General features: G+C 44.8%; 1 protein-coding gene across 1 annotated transcript in view; it reads left to right on the forward strand.

Annotated features, from left to right (window-relative positions):
- The window catches only part of ATP10D (ATPase phospholipid transporting 10D (putative)), a 125,396-nt gene that overhangs the window by 22,287 nt on the left and 76,113 nt on the right, over window positions 1-26,996 (forward strand). The window contains exons 2-6 of the mRNA XM_044298832.1: window positions 13,233-13,556; window positions 22,392-22,586; window positions 25,047-25,248; window positions 25,968-26,053; window positions 26,207-26,313. Of these exons, the coding sequence (XP_044154767.1) occupies window positions 13,267-13,556; window positions 22,392-22,586; window positions 25,047-25,248; window positions 25,968-26,053; window positions 26,207-26,313 (880 nt within the window). The 5' untranslated portion in view covers window positions 13,233-13,266. The remainder of the gene's footprint in view (window positions 1-13,232; window positions 13,557-22,391; window positions 22,587-25,046; window positions 25,249-25,967; window positions 26,054-26,206; window positions 26,314-26,996) is intronic.

Here is a 26,996-nt window from a genome sequence, read left to right on the forward strand (position 1 = left end):
GCTCCTGCGGTGTCGCACGTTCCCGCTGAAGTCTATGGACGGGAACGCGCAACAAGACGCCCCAAAGAAGCTCATGTACTTCTTGGGGCGTCGGGCGTTTTACAGTGCGATCGTACGCGCTGTAAAACGCTCAGGTCAGAACCATTCCCATAGGGAATCATTGGTTCTTGCCTGTTGAGCGTTTTACAGCGCGTAGGAACGCGCTGTAAAACGCTCAGGTCTGAACCCAGCCTGAATCTTCTGTTTCAGCAGGCTGGCTGCGGGCACTTTTAAAAAAAATCATTATGATGGGAAAAACCCTGAGAGACTCCGGCTTTGGGGGGGGAGGGGGGGCTTTTCTTCCTGTAAGGAACAATTTGGTTATGTTCATCCATAGAGAATACGCTAAGAATTTTCAGTTGCGGAATTGCATGCAGAAAATCTGCAATTACTGTACCAGCAAGCAAATAAAAAATCCCCAGCGGAAATTGACCTGTGATGCAGAAATTAAATTTGCAGCATGCCAGTTTATGCCGTGCATTTTCATGCTATCTCATATCAGCAGCATTTCCACAATAAAATCCACAACAAACAATGCACCATTTGGTGCATTTTCTTCTGCTGCTGATCTCTAGCAGCTTAAGGGCTGTTTCACAGGAGCGAGTCCATTGCGGGAATCACGCAGTGTGTGTGAGCGTGATCCTGGACTTGCAGGCGCACAAGGCGTTATCATGATTTATAATGCTATGTGCCTCTGCTTGACCTTACTTCTACAGCATCATGGTGACAGCTTTATGTCACTATGATTCTGTAGAGTGTATAATGATTTATAGTATCAGTATCATTTATGTTTGCCGTTTTGGCTGCGGATTTCACCCTTTCCCAATGAAGAGTGTGATCTGCTGCAAAACCAATCAAATCCGCACCAAAATCCTAAATTAGAAATTGCAGATTTTGGTGCGGATATGTTGTAGAAACGCACAGAAGCTCGACTTAGGGTAACTGCACATGGTGCAGATTTGTGTGCAGAAACTCGGCAAGATGTCCACGCCAAAACTGCACATAAATCTGCACTATTAATTGGAGTTTTTGGTGTGGATTTTCTGTTTGTTAAAGGGGTTGTGCAGAGTTTTTACGTTATCCCCTGCCCGTAGTCACGTGTAGACTTTAGGGCTTGTTCACACGACCATGAGGTTTTTTGTGGTCTGCAAATAATGGGTGCCGCCCGTGTGCCTTCCACAATTTGCGGAATAGAACAGGAGGCCTATTATAGAAATGCCTATTCGCAAAACGGACAAGAATAGGACAGGACTCATAATGTTTGGAGGGCAACGGATGTGTTGTCCGCATCTTTTGCGGACCCATTAAAATGAATGGTTCCATATGCGAAATGCAGAAAACGGCCCATATACGGAACGCAAAATACGTTCGTGCGAATGAGCCCTTAGGGCTTATTCAGACAGCCGTATGCTGTCTGCAAAAATGCGGATCAGTTTTTTTGCGGATTAGATGCTGCCCTATTCACCCTTAGGAGGCCTTTTCTTCCATTGCACGGCTCCGCAAAACAAATGAAACATGTTCTATACTTGTCAGTGAAAATCAGGACATGGCCCCATTGAAGTCTATGGGTCAGCAAAAAAAATGGAATGCAATCCGTTTTTTTTTTTTGCGGACATGCTGAACTGTCCGCCAAAAAACGTATCCGCGTTTTTACGGACAACATACAACTGTCAGAATGAGCCCTTATTAATCTAAGGCCTCTTTCACACAAGCGATATGGACCAGTTAGGCTCCATTCACACGTCCGCAAAATGGGTCCGCATCCTTTCCGCAATTTTGCGGAAAGGGTGCGGACCCATTCATTCTCTATGGGGACAGAATGTGCTGTCCGCATCCACATTTGCGGATCCGCACTTCCGCATCCGTGCTTCCGTTTCCGCAAAAAAATAGAACATGTCCTATTCTTGTCCGCAATTGCGGACAAGAACAGGCATATTCTATTATGTCGGCAATGTGCGGTCCGCAAAATGCAGAAAGCACATTGCCGCTTTCCGTGTTTTGATGATCCGTGTCTCCGTGTATCCGCAAAACACATTGCGGACGTGTGAATACAGCCTTAAGGAAAAAAAACTGATGGTTGTCCTTGCAAGTTCAATCAGTTTTGTCTGCAGTTGCGTTCAATGTGTGTGTGTTTTTTTTATTTTATTTTTTATATATTTTTTTTCCCCCCTGTACGCATTGTATCCTGATGCCTTCTGTTTTTCACGCAAGCTCCATTCATGCACGTCTGCATGAAAGATGAAAAATATAGTATAGAACATGCAATTTATTTCCCCCCTTCCTGAACACCGAGATGAGTGAAAAATGACAGGAATCAGTCCGGATGCTATGTGTTCAGTACACGCATCGCATCCGAACGGAAAACTTCTGTGCAAGAACCCTAAGGCCTCATGCACGCGGCCATCTGTGTGGATTCCGTATTTTGCAGAAGGGAACAGCTGGCCCCTGATAGAACAGTACTATCCTTGTCCGTAATACGGACAATAATAGGACATATGGTAACTTGCCGAACGGAAATACGACATATGGTAACTTCCATATTATTATTATTTTATTTTTATTTTTTATTTTTTGCTGACCCATTGAAATGAATGGTTCCGTATATGGCCCTAAAAAAAAACACAGAACTGACGCGGAAAGAATATACGTTCTTGTGCATGAGGCCTAAGGGAGGCATCTACACGTACCCTTTGGCAAGTTTTAGATAAGCGAGTTGCCGGTGGGGGAGGGCGGGTAGAAGGAAGAGAGAGAAGGGAAACCAAATATTTCTCACCTTTTAGCCTCATGCACACGACCGTTTCATTCCGTGTCCGTTGTTCCGTTTTTCGTGATTTTCTGCGGAACCATTGACTTTCAATGGGTCAGTTGAAAACTCAGCTAATGCACCGTTTGTCATCCGCGTCCGTGATCCGTGGTTCCAGTCCGTCAAAAAAATATAACCTGTCCTATTTTTTTTCACGGAAAACGGTTCGCGGACCCATTAAAGTCAATGGGTCCGTGAAAAAACACAGAGGCACACAAGATTGTCATCTGCGCGTCCGTTTATTTTTTCCTATCATTTGCATGGCAAACTTGACTTGGACTTTCCTTCATGTTTGGTGATCCTCCAAAAATAAAGGAAGACACACTGAAACAAAAACGGAAACGGATCACTGAACAGCGGAACCCCATTTTGCGGAACGGAACACAACAACTGTCGTGTGCATGAGGCCTTTGTATGTTATTGAAAGAAATAATCACTAATAAAATACCAGAAGCAGGATTTTCATAACCATACTATACGCTGTGTCTAGGGAATATTTCATATTATAATGTATACATGTGAGCAAAAAATTACATGAATGATTAAAAATATAATACCCAAATTAAGGGAAACAACCATGTCCAATTACTATAAAAAGTGACTACAGTGCATGGTGATAAAGTGCAGGTGCTCAGTGCAAAAAGTGAAATGTGATCACATAAAAAAAAAAAGTACCGGTGTATATATAAAAAAAAAAAAAATTCTCAATCTCATAATCAGAGGTATAGTGAAGTTCATGATCCCAGATCCAACTGTAATACTATATAATAAACAGATGAGAAATAAAAAATAATTTGATAAAATGACACATTCCAGTATATATTCATTGTTTCCCCTGACGTTATATCCATATCCTCCATGACCCTCTCTGAAAGTAGTCTGTATAGAGTCCCAGTGTGTGGTAAAAACCATATTCAAATTCTGGTTCCCAAGAAGTCCCTATTGTGATTGTGACCACACAAGGGTCGCTGTACAGGAAATACAATATAGTATTTATGAATCGGTGAATAGTACAGAGTTCTTCTTCCGCCCTACAATTTCACATCCATAAGTTTACAGATTGATGATGAGGGTCGGATCGTGACGGACCTATATAGAAACCCTACCTCGGTGAACTCCTTTATTACATGCGGGATCAGCCCATCCAGGTAACCTCATTAAGAGTATACCTGTTGGTCAATTTTTACAAGTGAGGAGAATCTGCTCGACTGACCGGAATTTTGAATTGCAGGCTGAGGAACTACGCCAAAGATTCTATGAGATGGGTCTAATTTGGGTATTATGTTTTTAATCATGTCATTTTTTGCTCACATGTATAAATTTCACCTGAGGGGTTAATTGGCCCGGATCGCAGCGCCCTGTCAGAGGCAGGGTGTCGGCAATGTGTTTCTGCCGCCTCCTGCATTTGTAATGTATTAAACGTTAGTTATCATTGGTGGCGCAGTGGCCACAGCCCCTCCCCTCCTCCGCCACAGCCCCTCCCCTCATGGGGGGGGGGGAGAGACTGCTTCCTTCTTCCCTGTGCTGCTGAGAGCCGCGTGATCCATATTCTCTGCAGTAGCACAGCCTAGTATCAATTTAAAAGACAAATCCCGGTATCGAAGTATTGATTTGATATCGCAAGTTTGATACCTGAAACAACCCTAATTGTATACTAATTGTGGGTCATTATAATTTAACAGGAATATTGGGGACAGATTCACCCCTTAATCCCACCCCACCTTTTGGTGGGATATATGTGTGGACCAATAACTGGGGGGGGAGGACTGTGATTTGCTCAGCACCTTATGCATGGATTAATTTTTATTTTTTATATTTAATATTCAATATGTCTTTTGATTTAATAAAGATGTCTTCTTACTGCATGTGTGGTTTTGATAATTCGATGTTGTAGTTGTGTGTCCACACATGATATTGTGTTTTATATAGTGGTTTTTGGTTGGTTCTCTCTGTGTTGTATGATCTTTCAGTGGAACTTCTCTAGTCCTGGACGGATACAAAGCAAATTTCAAATAGAACATCATTTAGCGGGGGGGGGGGGAGGAAGATTGTGGAGAAGGACCGATTCCAGACCTTGGGGGACCTGCGGAAGCAGTGGACTGAGTCTGGAGTAGAAACATCCAGAGCCACCGTGTACAGGCGTGTGCAGGAAATGGGCTACAGGTGCCGCATTCCCCAGGTCAAGCCACTTTTGAACCAGAAACAGCGGCAGAAGCGCCTGACCTGGGCTACAGAGAAGCCGCACTGGACTGTTGCTCAGTGGTCCAAAGTACTTTTTTCAGATGAAAGCAAATTTTGCATGTCATTCGGAAATCAAGGTGCCAGAGTCTGGAGGAAGACTGGGGAGAGGGAAATGCCAAGTGTCAAGTACCCACAGTCAGTGATGGTCTGGGGTGCCATGTCAGCTGCTGGTGTTGGTCCACTGTGTTTTATCGAGGGCAGGGTCAATGCAGCTAGCTATCAGGAGATTTTGGAGCACTTCATGCTTCCATCTGCTGAAAAGCTTTATGGAGATGAAGATGTCATTTTTCAGCACGACCTGGCACCTGCTCACAGTGCCAACACCACTGGTAAATGGTTTACTGACCATGGTATTACTGTGCTCAATTGGCCTGCCAACTCTCCTGACCTGAACCCCATAGAGAATCTGTGGGATATTGGGAAGAGAAAGTTGAGAGACGCAAGACCCAACACTCTGGATGAGCTTAAGGCCGCTATCGAAGCATCCTGGGCCTCCATAACAGCTCAGCAGTGCCACATGCTGATTGCCTCCATGCCACGCCGCATTGAAGCAGGCATTTCTGCAAAAGAATTCCCGACCAAGTATTGAGTGCATAACTGAACATAATTATTTGAAGGTTGACTTTTTTTGTATTAAAAACACTTTTCTTTTATTGGTCGGATGAAATATGCTAATTTTTTTAGATAGGAAATTTGGGTTTTCATGAGCTGTATGCCAAAATCATCGATATTAAAACAATAAAAGGCTTGAACTACTTCAGTTGTGTGTAATGAATCTAAAATATATGAAAGTCTAATGTTTATCAGTACATTACAGAAAATAATGACCTTTATCACAATATGCTAATTTTTTTTAGAAGGACCTGTATAATGATTTAGACCTTGTCCACATTTTAAAGTCTGTTTCATTTGTGAAGGGTCCGTGTTTGGTCCTTGTGTTCCTTTTTAGCCTCCTTGTGTCATTCATAATCCACGGATGTTGCTCAGCTGAAATTTTTTTTTTTGTCTTTTGTGAAAAACGTCTGCACCACGGACACCACACATCCTTGATTTTCATGGACCCATAGACTTCAATGGGCGTGTTTGTACAGAAGCACGTGTATCTGTGATTTTTTTTTTTATATATAATTTTTTTTTTTAACTGACCCACGGTCAGTAAAAGAAAAACTGATGTGTGAACAGACACATTCAAATCGATAGGTACGTGTGCTGTCCGTAGATAATTCTGACAGTACAAGTCAGTGAAAAATTTTAATGGACGAGGCCTCATAATGTTGTGTTCGTGCCTGACCTCAACTGTATTGATTTGTACTGATGGCATAATGCGAGTACAATTCATGTAGCATTTTCTTTTCTGGCACATTGCCAGCATCTCTCCCGGAAACCCATCAGATCCCATTATAGCGAACGGGGATCTGTTGGTGCCCATCTATGCTGGATATGGTCACTCCGGGAGTCTTTTCTTCTGCAGGAACAGAATACTGCAGTTCCCCAACGCAGTACTGTGAACCAATCCTAAAAGAGCAAAGCAGCAGCTCAGGCAAGATGACTTTCCATATAATCATGTGCAGAATATAATTTGCACTTCTCCAGTCAGGAATCTGTATAACAAGTAAATGTGCGACCAAGAAAGGCCTGGGGTCTGTAAAAGCTCTGTATTAATGCACCCTATGGGATTAATATGTGCAATGTCTAGCGGAGACCTCTGTTTATGGGTGGTGCTATGAAATCAGTCCAGGAGTAGTGTTGAGCGAACATGTATTTTCAAGTTCGGCATGCAAGGTTCGGGTTATCAAAGAATCTCGTTATGGATTCCGCTACCACGGACCATAACGAAATTCTATGACTGCATGCACCACAGAAGCCCATAAGAGAGATTCTGTATTGCATTCTGTCATAATAGAAGTGTATGGTGGCCAATGTTTCGGCAGAATATTGGGCAGTTAGTGATGGTCTTCCAGTGTAAAGGTGCCGCAAATTACCTGATAGAATTGTTTGTGCAGTCACCAAAATCATCATTTGTGGGCAGCAGATTGCGGCGGCTAAACAGAACTCTGCTGCCGGCAAACAGTGATTGTGTATGGGGATGAGCGACGGTCTCCACCACAGGAAGGACTGCCTCCTTCCCAACAATCATCTGCTCATGTAAAGGAGCCTTAACTGAGATTTTTTTTCAGCAGTATATTAGCAGATACAAAACTGTGTAATATATCTTATTACAGAAAAGTCTTCTCCAGGTATGAGAGTCCTCTATTCCTTCCAGCTGCCTCCAGCACTGATCACTCTCAGTTTACTTGTAAGCCTAAGAATACACGGCAAAACTGGTCATGCGACAGGTGTCATGGCCAGGATCTCAGGGTAGCAGTGATCCCATAGAAATGAATAGGATCGCAGCGCAAGTTGCAAAAAAAATCCAACAGTGTTGGATGTTTTGTGACTCCTGCTGCGATCCTATTCATTTCAATGAGATAACCGCTACCTTGCCATCCTGGCTGTGACCAGTGTTGCTGTGTAGCCCTAGCCTAAAATACATCTTTAGTGAGGCTGAGCTGAAGATGTATTATTGGCTTCACTGAGACATCAGGTTCCAGCTGCTGCCAATAGTCATATATGCAGAATAGAGGAAGGGGGGCAGCTGCGGAGAGGTGGATGCAGATGCTGCTGCTGGCTCTGCACTGCAAAGGGAGCCTCAGGAAAAACTGATATTTGGAGATGGAGCCTACAGAAGGGAAAAAAATCTGCTGAAAAATGCCGGATACAAGTCATATGGCTAGATATAGTAATCATGTGCAGACCTGAAAATCGCCTGAAACAGGCACTTTTTAACTACTTTCCTCTAACATTCCAGTGATGTTTGCATTGGGTACACTTACTGCATGGTTTCCATTCTCGTGTGTTTGTTGGAGGTTTCAGTTGCACAATTTCCCCAAGACGATTGTCCTCTTGGTTAAGTTGAGTAATTACACCACAGCAGTTGATAACAAACAAAAGCTTTGATTAGACAAATACAAATCGAGACAGAACAGATTGGAAATCCTTACTCGCCATTAAAGAGGACCTTTCACCTGAAAATGAAAGTTAAACTAAACATATAGCCTTACTTTCATGCCCCCGGTATTGCTTAGTCATTCATTTTTCAATCAGTGCCCCCGTTTGTCCGCGCTGCCCCCCTGAATATTTGCCGCCTTGTATGCTAATGAGCCATTTGGCTCAGCTGGGCAGACCTTCAACAGTTCTCCCGGGTGTGTCATTCTTCTCCCTGGCACGGAGCTCATCCAATCAGCGCGCTCCGCTCTTAGCCAGGAGAAGAAGCGAGGAACTGGAGTGTTTTCATCCATCCTGAGCCACGAGAATCTCGCGAGAACTGAAGCTTCTTCTCCCTGTCTTTTTTTTTTTATTTTATTTTTTTTAATCCGATTTGTCAGTGGCTAAATTGGGATATAAATTTAGTACTCCATGGAAGTGTGGTACTCCCTGAAGCAACCAATAATGCAGAGGCCCGGATGATCGGGGCATGTGTCACACTGAGTGGTGGTGTCCTTCCGTATCCCCCTCCTGTGACACACTCTGCACCTTTTTTGGGTCCGTCCCTTCTTTCCAGTATGGGGGACCACACCTGGAAAGTGTTGGCCAGGGACGATCCGGGCGCCTCCAGTTCCCGAGGTACCCCGGCCTGCTCTTTCCCGGTCAGAAAAGATCTAGGCCTTGAGGACTGCCTCATAGAACTGGAGGAATGTCCCTGTGCTGCCAGCGCTCCGGGACAGCACAAAAGAGTTGTACAAGGCAACCTGTACCAAGTAGACTGCAACTTTTTTGTACCATGGCCGGGTTTTGCGCATGGCATTATATGGCTTGAGGACTTGATCAGAGAGATCAACTCCTCCCATATACCGATTGTAGTCGAAGATACAATCGGGCTTGAGGACCGTTGCTGCGGTACCTCGCACAGGAACAGGGGTGATGCCATTACCATGAATTGTGGAGAGTACAAGGACATCCCTCTTGTCCTTATATCTGACCAGCAACAGGTTTCCACTGGTAAGGGCTCGGGTCGCACCCCTGGGGATAGGTACCTGGAGGGGGTGGGTAGGGAGGCTGCGTTGATTGTTCCGCACGGTCCCACAAGCGGACGTGGATCTGGCGGCGAGGGACTGGAACAAGGGTATACTAGTATAAAAGTTATCCACGTACAGGTGGTAACCCTTATCTAGCAGTGGGTGCATAAGGTCCCACACAAGTTTCCTGGTAACACCCAGAGTGGGGGGACATTCTGGGGGTTGAATACGGGAATCTCGCCCCTCATACACACAAAACTTGTAAGTATACCCTGAGGTACTCTCACGAAGTTTGTACAGCTTGACGCCATACCTCGTCCGCTTAGAGGGAACATACTGGCGGAAAATGAGTCTCCCCTTGAAAGCAATAAGAGACTCCTCAACCGTGACTTCCCTTTCAGGTACATAGGCCTGTACAAGTTTAGCCCCAAAGTGATCGATGACCGGCCTGATTTTGTACAAGCGGTCATAGGCAGGATCACCTTGGGGGGGACATGCTGCATTATCTGAATAATGCAGGCATTTCCAGATGGCCTCAAACCGGGAGCGTGTCATGGCTGTACTGTAAATTGGGGTCTGGTAGAGGACGTCCCCACTCCAGTAATGCCTGACACTAGGTTTCTTGACTAGGCCCATGTGCAGCACGAGGCCCCAAAACGCCTTCCTCTCGGCTGCACTGACCGGAGTCACCGGCCTAGCCAAAAAGGTGCCCGGGTGTTGGACGTCCAACAGTTATTTGCTCAAGTTAGTCTGCTCCACCATTAGATTTACAAAGTGGTCACTGAAAAAAAGACTAAAGTAGTTGTATTCAGTGAAGCCCACTGTAGAAATCTGGGTTCCTGGTTGGCCTACAAAATCAGGAATCACAAGCTCAAAACGCTCTGGAGTACACCAGACAAGTTCACCGGCAGGGGGCTCCGGTGGATTTAACTGGTGGGCCGGGAAACTAGTACCGGCCACAGTCAGCGTGCGCAAAAAAAGGAAAAACTGCTTGCGCCCCAAAAAAAGTTGTGGGGGGGAGCAGGGGGGGAAAGCTGCAGCATCCGTGGGGGGGTCTAGGGTCACACAGCTGTGCTGTGGACATCAGACACCCGATTTAGGGTGATGCAACAAAAAAAAATTAAAATGTTCTCACTAACTTTCCCTAATATATCCCTATCTAACCTTTCTCTAAATACCTGGGTGCACAGATGAGGGTGCTGGATGATTATTTCTGAACAGATGGGGGGGTGCTAGCTCTGAGATCCGACGTGCAGCGCTCCTCTCTCCTCGGCTACCGGACTGAAAAGGAGGAGGAGAGGAGCGCTGCTCTAATTTGAAATGCCTGCCCAGCCGACCAATGAGAGGCGATGTCACATCACCTCTCAGGATCGCAAGATGGTGATTGGTGGTGTATTATCACACCACCGATCACATCCTGTTCCGGGTTACTGGGTCCCCAGAGACCCGAATAACCCGGAAACGCAGCAAACCACAGCTCTGAATTGACCTGCGGTTTGCTGCGATCGCCGACACAGGAGGGGGGAGGGGTCACAGGACCCCCTGGCGCATTGACCCAAGGTGCCTGCTCAATGATTTGAGCATGCATCGGGTTCCTATCACCGCCCGCCAATCTGTGGTGATCGGAACTATACTTGACGTACCGGTACATCATGTGTCCGGAACAGGTTAAAGAAGTGTATTGGTCTCTGAATTACCAGAATACAGATTATTGCAGAACCAACCTAAGAATGCGGAAGCAGTGTCAGGGAAGTAGTCTGGGTTGTTAGCGTGCTGTGTGAGATGTTACTTAAACTCTCTTCATGTGAAGTGAAGCAGATAACATTTAAGGAATTTTTTCCAAGCAATGTTAAAGGGGTTTTCTGAGATATTTTACTGAAGAGCAGTGTAAAATAGAAAAGTTGCAATTTGTTTGCACAAAATGCAACTTATATTAGAAATGTACATCTTTTGTAACCCATAATTCTAAGCCTTAATTAACATAGTAACATAGTATTTAAAGGGCTTCTGTCGCCCCACTAAAGTCATATTTTTTTTTTTGGGCTAGTTACATTCCTTATAGTGCGATATATGAGAATATAATGGTGTTACTTACTTTCATTCAGCCGTTTCTTATAAAAACGAAGTTTTATAATATGCAAATCAGGTCTCTACCAGCAAGTAGGGCGTCTACTTGCTGGTAGCCGCCGCAAAAAACCCGCCCCCTCGTCATGTTGATTGACAGGGCCAGCCGCAATCAACACGACGAGGGGGCGGTTTTTTGCGGCGGCTACCAGCAAGTAGACGCCCTACTTGCTGGTAGAGACCTGATTTGCATATTATAAAACTTCGTTTTTATAAGAAACGGCCGAATGAAAGTAAGTAACACCATTATATTCTCATATATCGCACTATAAGGAATGTAACTAGCCCAAAAAAAATAAAAATTACTTTAGTGGGGTGACAGAAGCCCTTTAAGGCCGAAAAAACATTTGTCCATCAAGTGTGGCCTGTTATCCTTTTAATATATACTGATAACACAGGACCCACCTTTCACAATAGATGATTCTCACAGCTAAGGCTACTTTCACACTAGCGTTCGATCGGATCCGTTCTGAACGGATCCGATCATAATAATGCAGACGGAGGCTCCGTTCAGAACGGATCCGTCTGCATTATTTTGGCATATAAAAGCTAAGTGTGAAAATAGCCTCGGACGGATCCGTCCAGACTTTCAATGTAAAGTCAATGGGGGACGGATCCGCTTGAAGATTGAGCCATATTGTGGCATCTTCAAACGGATCCGTCCCCATTGACTTACATTGTAAGTCTGGACGGATCCGCACGGCCAGGCGGACACCCGAACGCTGCAAGCAGCGTTCAGCTGTCCGCCTGTCCGTGCGGAGGCGAGCGGAGGCTGAACGCCGCCAGACTGATGCAGTCTGAGCGGATCCGCATCCATTCAGACTGCATCAGGGCTGGACGGAAGCGTTCGGGTCCGCTCGTGAGCCCCTTCAAACGGAGCTCACGAGCGGACCGACGAACGCTAGTGTGAAAGTAGCCTTATCTGCTCCTTGTTTAGGCTTCTTTCACTTAGCATTTTTGCTGGATCCGGCAGGGTTCAGCAAAAGCGCTTCTGTTACTGATTTTCAACCGTCTGCATCCGTTATGAATGGATCCGGTTGTATTATCTTTAACATGGCCAAAATGGAAAGTCAATAGGGGACAGATCCGTTTTCTGTTGCGTCAGAGAAAACTGATCCGTCCCCATTGACTTGCATTGTGTGTCATGACGGATTTGTCTTAATCCTCATCCCAGAATGGAAAGCAAACCGCAGCATTCTGCGGTTTGCTCTCCGGTATGAGAGCGGAATGCATTTTGGAGCATTCCGTTCTGTTCAGTTACGTTTTGTCCTCATTGACAATGAATGGGGACAAAACGGAAGTGTTTTTTCCCAGTATTGAGACATGCACTTAAATTTCCCCAATGAGTCAGCTCCTGTCTATTGTGTCTTTAGCCCATGGTGGCAACTGTAGAGAATATCTCTTAATGCATACACCATGAAAAAGAAATCACTGCCCTCATTGGTCTTCATAAAAACAGCAGCCTTTTTATTAGCTCTAAAGCAGATACGATGACTGGATAAAGACAAACGTCCTAGGCGGCCTACAGCATTTCACTTGCACAGACTCTCTTTATCAAAGCAACCCTTTCATCTCTCCATCCCCCCCACCCAGTAATGTGTATATTTTTTTTTATTGGTTATGTACTTTTATTTTGATTTTGGGGAAAGGGGGGTGATTTGAACTTTTGTATGTTTTTTTTATTTTTTCTGAGCCGTGGAACTCTGTTACATTCACGGGAACTTGCGCCTCCCTCTTCCGGTTGACTGCAAGGCATTATGGGCAAGCTCACCATCCACAGCGCTGACCGGGATCTTGTGATCCTCCTGCCTTCTGTGCTGCCATCTGATCTGTAAAATGGCAGATGCCACTTTGAGCAGTTCTTCTGAAAGTGCAAAAGTTCAGAATGTGATATTGGTTTTGTAGCTACTGTATTTACTTTGTACTTGTTGTTTTTGCAGTGAATAATGATTTACTTTTGTTTTAATTAGATAAGTGGAAACGTTTTGCAACATCTGACCTGTTATGGCAAACCCCATCCAGTGGGCACATCAGAGACTGCAGCATGTCCTACCCTTCAGCACTGTCAATGAACCCTCACAAGGCTCCTCTCGGTTATGTCCATACCTGACATTTGGTAGAAATGGCACTATGAGTAGATTGACTTCTAAACACCGCACTGTGGTCCCATGTTCACAGCGGTTTAAAGGGGAGTATGAGAACATATCCAAGGCCTACAGAAATAACAAAATACGGACAACCAAGTACACATTGCTCAGTTTTATACCGAGGAACCTGTTTGAACAATTTCATAGGTAAGTTATATTCCTTGCTCAGTAGATGTGCGCTCTCTCTCTATCTGTATATTTTCCAAACGGCCCCACAGCGGCACGACAGGAGGAGGGACAGGAAACAACGTGGAGATCTTTAAATACTCCCCTCCCCTTACCTGCTCCAGTTGTTTCCTGTCCCTCTGGGAGCAAGACGTGGAGTTTTTTCGCTGGTGGGATTTCTTTCGCCCATCAGCAGGATCGCCGGCAGGTCGTTAGGGGAGCAGGATCGCGGAACTGCGGTGCAGTTCTCCCTGTCTCCCAGGCACAAGTCCTCCGGTGGAGGCAGCCCCAGGCAGCGCTTCCTCGCTGATATCGCGAGAGGGAAGCCACAGGGTCACGTGAGCGTGAGCTCACAGGCGCCGGAGTTGGACGTCACTTCCCTGCACAAATTTCAAAAAAGCGGCGGGAATCGGCGGTGTCCTGAGAGCAGCATGTCGGCATCAGGAGAGGACGTAATGCGCAGACCCTCGGATCCTTCCAAGACTGGCAGCCCGGTAAGCTACCCTCCTCTGGAGGGAAATGATGAATGTATATTGCCTGTGATTCACTGTGGGGCTTAGGTTTCTGACCTTCTGCACTGGATAAGGGACTGTACCTCTCCCTTTCTACAGACTAGGCAGCCCCCCTTTTTTTATTAAACAAATTTTCTGACTTATATCTAATATAGGTCAGGGAAGTTCAGAAATCGGAGGCCCAGCGTGTCAAAAAGTGTTCCATTTGTAAAAAGGCCCTACCGTCAGGATATAAAAAAGCCGTTTGTACCAAGTGTTTGGAAAAGATTGTGGCAGAAGAGTCTCCTTCCTTATTGGATAATAGAAATATTATTAAGGACGAAGTAAGCAGCGCTGTGGATCAAAGACTAGCTGCTACGTCCCAGAAGCCTTCTACTTCTACGACTGAGATGCCCGCGACTTTAGAGGCGGAATATCAGGAAGTGGATTTTGATGAAGGGGAACTCTGAGTCTGAACCTCTTTCCTCTGAAGATGAGTCCGGGAAGCCTCTTTGTTCCATTGAGGAGACCGAAGTATTATTAAAGACCATTAGGGCAACTCTAAACCTAGATGAGTCTAAACAGTCCAAAACTATACAAGATTTAATGTTTAAGGGCTTAGGAGAAAAAAGGAAGAGGGTGTTCCCCCTCCACTCTAATATTATAAAGTTAATTAATAAGGAGTGGACCGATGTGGAAAAGAGACCAAGCGTATCTAGGGTCCTAAAAAGAAAATATCCCTTTGCTGAGTAAGATACGTCCTCTTGGGACAAATGTCCTAAGGTGGATGCCCCCGTAGCAAAGATTAAGAAAAAGTCAGCCTTACCCTTTGAGGATTTAGGTCTCTTAAAAGACCCAATGGATAAGAGAACCGAGGCCCTACTAAAAAAATCTTGGGAGGCTTCCATGTCCATCCTTAGACCTAGCGTAGCCGCAACATATACAGCCAGGTCCATGTCTATCTGGTTAAACCAGCTGGAGGAGCACCTAGTATCAGGAACCCCTAGAGAGGATATTTTAGCTTCTCTTCCAGTTCTTAAACAGGTGGCAAAATTTTTGGTCGACTCTATTAAGTTAGCAGCCAGGTCTGCGGCCCTCTCAAACTCTACCAGATGGGCGGTGTGGCTTAGGTCCTGGTCAGGTGATGCGGCATCCAAAAACAAACTCTGCGGCATCCCCTGCGAAGGTGATAGGGTGTTCGGATCAGTACTGGACGACATCCTTGAAAAAGCCACAGACAGAAAGAAGGGGTTTCCTTCGGAACGGTTTTTTCCCACATCTAGGGGCAGACAGGACCAAAAGAGAGAGGATTTTTTCCCCCCGGTGGCGTTAGGGAAGAGGAAGAGGTCGAGGTATTTTATTCAACCCCTCTGACTCCTCCCAAAGGTCATCAAAGCAATGACGCCAGATGCAGGGTAGGAGGAAGGCTGAAGTACTTCCTTCCAGCCTGGGAGAATATCTCCAATTCCCCATGGGTTTTGGACGTAGTCTCATCAGGCCTAAAGTTGGAGTTTTCCACTCTTCCCCAGGAGGTGTTCCACATCACCAAAAAAGCCGGTCCAGTCCAAGCTCTAATACTAGATCAGGTAAAAATCCTTTTACAAAAAGAAGCCTAGCAGAACAGGGAACAGGTTATTATTCCCCCTTATTTTTAGTCAAAAAACCGAACGGCTCATACAGAGTCATTATAAACTTAAAGGAACTGAACCAACATCTACTCTACAAACGGTTCAAGATGGAGAGCATAAAATCCACTATAAGTCTGTTACAGAGAAACGCCTTTATGGCAACCCTAGACCTTACCGACGCGTACTACCACATTCCAATCTGCAGAGAGCATCAGAAATTCCTAAGATTTTCAGTACAACGGGGTTCGGGGGTACTCCATTATCAATTCCAGGTCCTCCCTTTCGGTATTACGTCAGCACCAAGTCTTCTCCAAAGTGATGGCAGAGGTGATAGCAGATCTTCATCTAAGGGGCATATTAGTTGTGCAGTACTTAGACGACTTCCTTATAGCCGCTGCATCAGAAAGTCTCCTATTAGAACAGATAGAAATAGTGAAGCAGAGCCTAACAGACCTGGGGTGGCTAATAAACATAGAAAAGTCAGACCTCCAGCCCGAAAAAAGGAAGATCTTTTTAGGAATGCTGCTGGATTCAGGCCTCATGAGGACCTTCCTCCCACAGGAAAAAGTCCAGACTATCAAGCAGGAATTTACGCTGTTCCGCAGCAGATCAAGAGTGACAATCGGGTCAATAATGAGAATCTTGGGTCTAATGTCCTCAGCTATCCCAGCAGTAAAGTGGGCTCAGGCTCACTCAAGAACCCTCCAGGCTTTCATGCTCAGGGAATGGGACAAGAGCAAAGCTTCTCTAGAACGGAGAGTAAGAGTCCCTCAATATGTAAGAGACTCCATAAATTGGTGGTTGATCAACCAAAACCTAAACACAGGCGTCCCGTGGCAGCAAACAGATGTAGTCACTATCACTACAGACGCCAGCAAGAACGGTTGGGGGGCCTTTTCAGACAGGTCCGTAATACAAGGGGGCTGGCAAGAAAATCAAATCCTAGCCTCTTCCAACCTGAAGGAGTTAAGGGCAGTATGGGAGGCCTTGAAGGCCCTTCACTCAGAAGTCCACGGGAAAGAAGTGAGAATACTCTTAGACAACACCACAGCGGTGGCCTATCTGAACAGACAGGGGGGCACAAGAAGCCCATCCTTGGCGAGGGTCTCAAGAGAGATTTTCCAGTGGGCAGAAAGAAACATACTATCAATATCAGCAGTTCACATAAGGGGAGAAGACAATACAGTGGCGGATTTTTCTCAGCAGAGATGTCTTGAAAGAAGGGGAATGGTCCTTTAAACCCAAGGATATTCCATCAGATAGCACAAACATGGTTCCTTCCAGAAATAGATCTGTTTGCCACGCGTCAAAACAGACAAGTAGAGAAGTTCGGCTCTCTGGCTTATTCAGATCACCCTCTTATAGTGGACTCTCTCTCCCACCCATGGCCAAGAGTAAACTTGTATGCCTTCCCTCCCTTTGCGTTAATCCCCAAGGTGCTGCAAAAGGTACTTCAGGAGAACCACAATCTGATCCTGATTGCTCCTTACTGGCCCAGGAGGTCATGGTTCCCTCTCCTAGTGAGGATGTCAGCAGGAGACGTGTGGCATCTACCAAACATCCCGGATCTCCTTCACCAGGGCCCAGTATGGCATCCCAAGACAACACAACTTCAGTTGACAGCATGGAGACTGAGCGGGAAATATTAAAAGGGAAGGGCCTCTCGGACGCGGTAATTTCCACTATTCTTTTTAGTTGCAAAAAGGTGACTTCTAAGATCTATGACTGGATCTGGCAGTCTTTCAGAAGATTCACAGGGGGGGATACCAGAGGTCCCCTTATAATCACTAAGGTCCTAGAGTTCCTCCAGTCAGGTCTTCAGAAGGGGCTAAGAGTAAGCACTATAAAGGTCCATATATCGGCCTTGAGTGCCTTACTTGATATAAAATTAGCAGACATAGACCTTGTTAAGAGATTTGTGAAAGGAGCTCGGAGAAAACAGCCAATAGTGAGGTCCACTGTCCCACCTGGGACTTAAATCTAGTCTTAGCAGCCTTATCAGACAGCCCTTTTGAACCCTTATCTGAAATATCTCTAAAGATGCTTACCTTTAAAACAGTTTTCTTAATAGCCATCACCTCGGCTAGGAGGGTGGGGGAGATGCAGGCTTTCTCGTGCAGGCCCCCGTACCTGTCCATCAAGGATGATAGGATAGTAGTGAGACATTCTCCCTCTTTTTTACCCAAGGTGGTCTCTAAGTTCCACTGTCTTCAGGAAGTGTCCCTCCCTTCCTTTGGATCCCCATCAGGCAGTCAGGAACAAAGACGCTTCCATAACCTGGATGTAAGAAGAGCCGTTCTTACCTACCTAAAGGCTACAGAAGATCTCAGGAAGACGGACAGACTATTTGTTCAGTTTGCAGGCCCAAATAAGGGAAACGCGGCAAGCAAAGCATCCGTTAGTCGATGGATTAGATCGACAATCTTGACTTGTTATGACTTAAGGGGGGTTCCTCCCCTGGCAGGCTTAAAAGCCCATTCAACCCGATCTGTAGCAGCCTCTTGGGCTGAATCAGCGGAGGTTCCGTTAGAACAAATTTGCCAGGCAGCCACCTGGTCGTCACCTTCTACTTTCTTTAGACATTATCAGTTAGATGTGTTGAAGAACAGGGAATTATCATTTGCTCGCAGAGTGTTATCTGCTGTTGTCCCCCCCTGATATGGGATTCCTATGTTATTCCTCCTGTCGTGCCGCTGTGGGGGTGTTTGGAAAGATTTCAATTACTTACCGGTAATTGGTTTTTCCTCTAGCCCCCCCAGCGGCACGGGGAATTTCCCTCCCAATGATTATTCTAACTTTTATAAAAAAAAAAAAGAAAAGGATAAAAGAGGGAAAAAAGTTGTTTTGTCTTTCTTGGAGAGTATCCTTGTCTAATTCTCAATAACACATAAAGATTAATTTTGTTGCATCCATTCCAGAGTTTTCTCGGTTATTTACTGGAGCAGGTAAGGGGAGGGGAGTATTTAAAGATCTCCACGTTGTTTCTTGTCCCTGGGGAGGCGGGGTATCCTCCTCCTGTCGTGCCGCTGTGGGGGCTAGAGGAAAAACCAATTACCGGTAAGTAATTGAAATCTTTATGCTACTTGCAAAAAGTTAGGGATATTTGGCTTGTGGATCAAATTTCAGAAAGAATCTAAAATGCACTCTAACCTTTTACAGGTGAACTTAATGTGACTTTCTCTAAAATTTTGAATGCACATTTTCAACTGCTCAATGTTTCAGTACTTTTTGCACAACTTGCTGTTCTCTAACAAGGAGCTTAATGGCAAAATTCACAACAGGAATCGCCCAATAAATTTCCTGGTTCAATTAGAATTGGTATTTAAACAGTGTTCCTCATCAGGCTGTTCACATTTTGACATCATGAGACTAAGGCTACTTTCACACTAGCGTTCGATCGGATCCGTTCTGAACGGATCCGATCATAATAATGCAGACGGAGGCTCCGTTCAGAACGGATCCGTCTGCATTATTTTGGCATATAAAAGCTAAGTGTGAAAATAGCCTCGGACGGATCCGTCCAGACTTTCAATGTAAAGTCAATGGGGGACGGATCCGCTTGAAGATTGAGCCATATTGTGGCATCTTCAAACTGATCCGTCCCCATTGACTTACATTGTAAGTCTGGACGGATCCGCACGGCCAGGCGGACACCCGAACGCTGCAAGCAGCGTTCAGCTGTCCGCCTGTCCGTGCGGAGGCGAGCGGAGAGGAGGCTGAACGCCGCCAGACTGATGCAGTCTGAGCGGATCCGCATCCATTCAGACTGCATCAGGGCTGGACGGAAGCGTTCGGGTCCGCTCGTGAGCCCCTTCAAACGGAGCTCACGAGCGGACAGCCGAACGCTAGTGTGAAAGTAGCCTAAGACGACACCTAACAATTAATAAATAGTACCTCGCCATTGCGAGGCTTCAAGAAGGATGTTCTCAGATGTAAGTGGCCATTGAGCTTAGAGTGTCATCAGCAGGTTGCAACAGAGGTACTCGAAGAGTTAGGCCTCTTTCACACGGGCGTCATGTTTTTTGCCCGGATAAGAGGCGGGTGCGTTGCGGGAAAATGCGCTATTTTTCCGCGCGAGTGCAAAACATTGTAATGTGTTTTGCACTCGCGTGAGAAAAATCGCGCATGTTTGGTACCCAAACCCGAACTTCTTCACAGAAGTTCGGGCTTGGGATTGATGTTCTGAATATTGTATTATTTTCCCTTATAACATGGTTATAAGGGAAAATAATAGCATTCTGACTACAGAATGCAGAGTATAATAGTGCTGGAAGGGTTAAAAAAAAAAAAAAAAAAGTTAACTCACCTTATCCTCCTGATCGCGTAGTTCCCGATCTGTTCTTTGCTAGCTGTGGGCTGAATGACCTGTGGTGACGTCAGATCACATGCTCCAATCACATGGTCCATCACCATGGTGATGGAGCATGTGATCTGACATCACCACAGGTCCTTTAGCCCAAGCCCACGGCTAGCAAAGAACAGACCGGGAACTACGCGAACAAGAGGAGAAGGTGAGTTAACTTTTTTTATTTTTTAACCCTTCCAGCACTATTATACTATGCATTCTGTAGTCAGAATGCTATTATTTTCCCTTATAACCATGTTATAAGGGAAAATAATACAGTGAATAGACTGTCACCTAGAACCCATGCGTGAAAATCGCACCGCATCCGCACTTGCTTGCGGATGCTTGCGATTTTCACGGAACCCCATTCACTTCTATGGGGCCTGCGTTGCGTGGATTATCGCACCGCAACGCACAAAGAGGAGCATGCTGCGATTTTCACGCAACGCATAAGTGATGCGTGAAAATCACCGCTCATGTGAACAGCCCCATAGAAATGAATGGGTCAGGATTCAGTGCGGGTGCAATGCGTTCAACTCGCGCATCGCACCCGCGCGGAATACTCGCTTGTGTGAAAGGGGCCTTACAGAAAGGCATAGTAGTGGACGTCTTTTAGCCATATCCCACACTGATGACCGTTTCATTGTGAACAATTCCCATTCCCGGAACCGGATAATGAATGCCTCAACTCCAGGCACATTTAATGGAGGTGAGAAGCACCCAAGTGTCATGTCAGACCATTAAAAACTGTTTACATTACCTGACCACACCACCTGGCACAGGTGTCATCATCTTGCATGGGCCAGGGAGCATCTACGCTAGACGGGGGACCTGTGAGACTCAGTGCTGTTCACTAATGAAAGTCGATTCACTCTGAGCAGAAATGATGGCCACCAACGATGTTGGAGATGTCAAGGAGAGTGCTATGCATCAGCCACTGATGAGCCTTTGGTGGAGGTGGTGTTACAGTGTGGGCATTGGGCAGGACAGAACTGTCCTGCACTTTGTGAATGGTACAGTGACAAGCCCATACTACTTAAATAACATCATTAATCCAGTCATAGTGCCTCTGCATGGACTACTAAAATGCGTAACGCACACTGCCGGTATCAGTGTTTTGCATATCTGCAATTTGCAGACCTCAAAACAGGCTATGGTCTTGTGCATGAGCCCTATACAGCATGCTCCTCTCAAGATTATCAATCGTCCTCATTGCATTTTGCTGCTCCTGGTCTCTAATATGAGCTTTCAGGTGGGCAATGTGCTCACGTTTGTCACAGTAGTTTTCACCCTGGACCTCCTGTTCCAGTTGTGTATACATGTGGCAATATGTGCACTGATGAAGACCTCTAATCCTGCAGGCCATTATCCCAGTTACAACAATGGAGAACAATTATGGGAAAGTAAAGTACTTACAGGGACTTGTAAAACTCCTCTAGTGCAGATACTCGGCACACAGCAGACACTTAGAACACAGAAGCCCTTATCAGTGTTAAAATAAAATTGTTAGTCTCACAAATTTCTACAAAAAATGTAAATGTTTTTCAAAAGTGGAGCCAAAGTAAAGTCAAGATATGGAAATATATTTCTGATAAAGTTGAACAGTATGTGTGTGTGTGTGTGTATATAGAAAATACTGCAGTTGGAAGTAGGAAAAAAAAAATGACATTTAAAAAAAATACTTTTTTAAAATAAATTATATGCAAAGTACAATATGTGACAAAAAACAATGATAGAATTACTTGGATGTGCAAAACAGTTACCTAGTTATTCTGTGCCAGATTTCCAACATGTGGCTTGGTCATTAAAGAGCATCTGTCAACAGATTTTTATGTTCATATGTGACCACATTGCTGAGAATAATGAAGTTTTAATATAGGCAAATGAGCCTCGAGGAGCAATGGGGCGTTCCTGTTACACCTGGGGGCTCTGCTATCTCTGCAACTTCCATGCCCTCTGCACTTTGACAGGGCCAGGCAGTGTAATGTCATTATGCCTGGCCTTGTCAAAGTGCAGTGATCGGCAGTCGCAGAGAGCAGAGCCTCCAGGTGTAACAGCAACCACCCTTTGTTCCTAGAGACTCATTTGCATATATTAAAACGTCATTTTTTTCAGCAATGCTGACACATAGGAAAATAGGACCAACACCGATCCCTTCAGCTGCCAAGTGCACATGTAACAGGTCAGATATATCGCATGTGACTATGTAATAAAGGGTTAAATTACTTAATATTTTTTTTTCATTTTATGTATTTGAAAAATTACTTAGATTATGATCTTCTATCTGTTTTTGAGGATTCATCAGAAGAGAGGTTTTCCAAAATGTTAAGTCTTGTTCTTTGTGTCTATTCAGGGCAGCCAATTTATACTTCCTCTTTCTGGTGTTCTTGAACTGGGTCCCTGTGGTGGAGGCTTTCCAAAAGGAGATCACCATGATCCCCTTGCTGGTTGTACTGACCATCATTGCTATTAAAGATGGTTTGGAGGACTACAGGAAACACAAACTGGACAAGGTCATTAACCATTTATTGGCACGCGTCCACTGTAGGTAAGTATGACATATTAGACTACTGTCACGCTCTAGTGTGGGAGGGAAACCCCACACCAAACATAGGAGGGGAAGGGGAAAGGAAATAAGGCCTTAAAACTAGGAAAGGAAGATGAACACCTCCTAGTGAAAACCCTAATCAAAGCCCTGACTGACTACCAGTATGAATAGACCCCAGAGGTAGGTGAATTCATACACAGGAATGAGACAATCCTGTTCCTCCAAAAGGAAGGATGAACGGTAGTCTCCCTAAGGCCTAATACAAAACAACAAGGAAAAGCAACACACAGAAAAGTCAGAAGACAAAGTAAAAAGGTAACACTTAAAGGGGTTGTCCGGGTTCAGAGCTGAACCCGGAAATACCCTTATTTTCACCCGGCAGTGTTTGGTGACATCACAGTCTTCCTGGCAGCTGTTTTACTGGCTAAAGCCTGCCCATCAGTGCCGGTGACATCACCGGGCTTCCTGGCAGCCCCATGGAGAGCCTGGCACGTCACCGGAACGCTTGAAAATGCCTTTGCCCTGCGTGCTTTAGAGCAGGGCAAAGGAGAGCATCAGACCATGAACTCCTCCGATGCTCAAGTCGGGGGGAGGGGGGGGGGGGGGCTGTGTGAGAGAAAATGGAGGGATGTTTGTGTTCTGGTCTGAACCCGGACAGTATAACACACGACAGTATATAGTATAACATCCCACAATATGCAGTATAATGCCCCACAGTATATAGTATAACACTTCACAGTATACAGTACAACAAAGTATGCAGTATATAGTATAACACTGCACAGTATGCTGTTTATAGTAGAACACCCTCTGTCTCCTTCTCCTGATGTCATTTCCACATGCAATTACAGAATATTTCTCTTCTGGATGCTGGTAAAAGAACTGACCTATGACAACATCATTATGTGACTAGTAAAATCCATATTTTACTGGTCACATGGTGATGATGCCATCACAGGTCCTTTCTGCTACAAGCATCCAGCTTGTCAAACGAGGCAGCAGTGGTCTAGGCTTACTGAATTTGAGGAGACACCCCGACACTCTATCCTCAGGAAGTAGGTAATGCTCTCCTTCCTTGTAATGGGCCTTTTGGGTGGTGACTCAGCAAAATCGGGCCCTGGGGCTACCGCCTCAGATGTCCCTATTATAATCCGGAGAACATTGCTTTTTACTGTATTTGTTGTACATTTTCAGCGCATAAAATGCTATATAGTAATACCTGACTTGTTTGTTTTAAAACACTAGATGAGGATATTCACAACCCAGTTTTAGAAAGGCTGTGATCTTTCCGATACAAAGTTCCAAAAAACTGCATAGAGCAGACACTGCTGGATGAAACTCCCCCCAGTGGCAACTGCATGCAGCTAGAATTATATTATTTTACTGTCTCTTCTGATAAAGAGCTCCAAATCCTCTGAACATTGGAGCTCTATTCATTATATATATATATATATATATATATATATATATATATATATATACAGCATACATATTAGGACATCATCCACAACTCCCTCCACTGTCAGGCCTCAGCCCTTAGCCTAAACAACTGCGACCCCTGTATGTACGCCACTGTTTGTGCCGCCCCCTCCCCAGGCAACCAATGCCTGACACCCGATGTCTAACACCTGACCCCTGACGGCTGATGGAGTTTAGTTTGAGGGCTGACACCTGATGTCTGACCCCTGACGGCTGATGGAGTTTAGGCTGAGGGCTGATGGAGGAGGTATTTTTTTTACTGACGTCTGAGGGACGAGGGACTTTTGAGTTGGGGGAGGGAGTTTTGCCCTAATATGTATGCCGTGTATATATATTAGTTTGTCATGCTAAATTGCTGACAGCGCTGAGTAGGTGCTGTGGAGAGCAGGGCAAACATGCCTTTTGTAGATTTTTTGTTAAGAGAAGTAGTGTCAAAATGAAGTTTTGTTTTGGCAGATTCTGCACCTGCAAGTGCCCTGCAGGCAGAGATTCACAAGGTAGTGCTCTTGGTATTGCATTGCTTCACAGCCCGGATCTGAATGACAGCTGTACTTGTCCCTTGGTTGATGCTACAGCTGTCACAGTTCCTGATGAAGCTCCTTCTCTATTGCACTTGCAGGAGCAGATTCTAGCAGAATAAAAGTTCATATTCACACTACTCTTGTTAATAAAAGCTCCACAATGGTATGGGTGTTTGTCCTGCACTCACCAGCCCCTACTTAGTTAATCATAGTCAAAACTGCTGATAGACTCCCTTTAGGAAATCATTTCGCACAGAATGCTGGACTGAAAGGCCAATAGGTTTTCTCTTATTCAGTCAAAACGGAACCTTTGACTGCCGTAGATTCCTAATATGCCTACCCTGTTTGCATTCTGTGTAATGATAACTAATGCACATTACTGCCTGTGTATACCGAGGACGCCTCCATGTGCCAGGGTCATAATCTTTTTACTGAATTTATGTATTTCACTGCATTTTAGGAAGGAAAATAAATATGTTGAATGTTACTGGAAGAATGTGACGGTGGGAAATTTCATTAGGCTCCAGTGTGATGAGATCATCCCCGCTGATATGATACTGCTACATTCCTCTGACCCGGATGGAATTTGTCACATTGAAACATCCAGCCTTGATGGTGAAAGTAACTTGAAACAGAGACAGGTGGCAAAAGGATACGTCATGGTAATTTGTACATATTTTTTATTATTTTTTTGTCTATAAGTATATATTTTCTGCTTAAAGGTTTTCTCCGGGTTTTATCATTTTTGTATTTTTTTTTATTTATTTTTTCTCTGTTAGTCTTGAATAATTGGAGAGCTTTGCAGTGCATTTGTGTGAGATATATATATATTATATTATATTATATTATAAAATAAAAAATAAAAAAATAAATATCCTTCCCTACAACACACAGTGAACCTAGTGCTGCTGCACAAAAACACTGCAACAGCACCCAAAGCCTCAGCCACAACAGAAATATGAGATGGAAGGCATTGATACAAACAACCCTCTAATCTATGAGCAGGGACGTACCTACTATGGAGGCACACAACACAACCGCTGTGGGGCCCAGGGGGAGGCGTGGCCGGGCACTCAACTACTTCTCCTGTCCGGGCATAGATTGACTGCATTTCCAGTAGCCACCACTCGCAAAGAAATTACTTACAGCTTCTATTGCATTTAATGGCTAAAATCTGATTATTTCCGGAGAACCCCTTTTTTAATTACAAAAAAATATATAGTAAAATCATCAAAAATCGGAGTCACAATTTGCATTCCGTATTGCCGGGGAGGGATTGACATGTACTTGGAACATACCAAGTTTTGCCATTGGTCCCCATGAGACCGGTGCACACCACTGCACATGAGGACTGATAATATTTCATGTCTTTTCCTTCAAGGACTGTGAGTTAGATCCTGAAATGTTTTCTAGCAAAATACAGTGTGAAGCTCCAAATAGTGACCTCGGAAGGTTCAAAGGATACCTGTAAGTAATCAACCCCATTGGGTTTATCTTTATTTTAGGTAAGCCATTTGTGCAATTAAGTGAAGCAGAGAGTGTCCTCTTGGCATATGTTTGTACATTGACATGACTCAATAATATTATTATTACATTATATATATTTTTTTTTTTACTTAGATCTCGTTCAGACCAGGAAAAGATTGGCCTAAGTGAACAAAATTTGCTTTTGAGAGGATGCACTGTGCGCAATACAGAGGCTGTTGTCGGCATTGTTGTATATGCAGGTTAGTTTACTTTAAATGGCTGCTTACATTGAAGCTGCACTTTTTATTGAAGAGAACCTGTCCCAAAACAGAGGCCAGTCACTTCTCACCTGAACTAACAGCGCTGATGAGAACTTGGTGTAGTCCTGGCGACGTGTGTCCCTGAGAAGAGTCCCGTTTATTCATGACCTCCCTTTAACATGTCAAGTCTAATTTGTGCAGTAATCTGGCAGATTATCGGCTATGAACATTCCCGCAAACGCGCCTTCCCAACAATCTGCCGGTGTAAATGTGCTGCCGATCACCCAATGAACGAGCGAAGCGCTTGTCCATCAGGTCATCCTGTCGTTCGTACAGGCACCTAAATTATAATATCTGGGCAGCAAATTGTGCGGCCTAAACAGCGATCTGCTGCCCGGAAACAATGCGGCTGTATAAGGGCAGGTGATCGCAATAGCAATACTGTGGAGGAGAGCGCTGAATGTAATGCTTCCTTCCTGATAATCTGCTTATCATTGCACCATGTAAATGCAGCTTAAGCGATAGGTAAGCTCTGTTCACACTAGTGTCATGACTGCTGTATATAATGGAAGCCATGACTCTCAGCAGATCCATAATCCGGCAGACCCCAATAACTTTGAAGTCCATTGAAGTTTCTGGATTTTTTAATTTTTTTTAAAAATTTTTATTCTTGTCATAAAATT

The sequence above is a fragment of the Bufo gargarizans genome, chromosome 1 (genome assembly GCF_014858855.1).
Source record: "Bufo gargarizans isolate SCDJY-AF-19 chromosome 1, ASM1485885v1, whole genome shotgun sequence".
In the NCBI taxonomy this organism is placed as follows: Eukaryota; Metazoa; Chordata; class Amphibia; order Anura; family Bufonidae; genus Bufo; species Bufo gargarizans.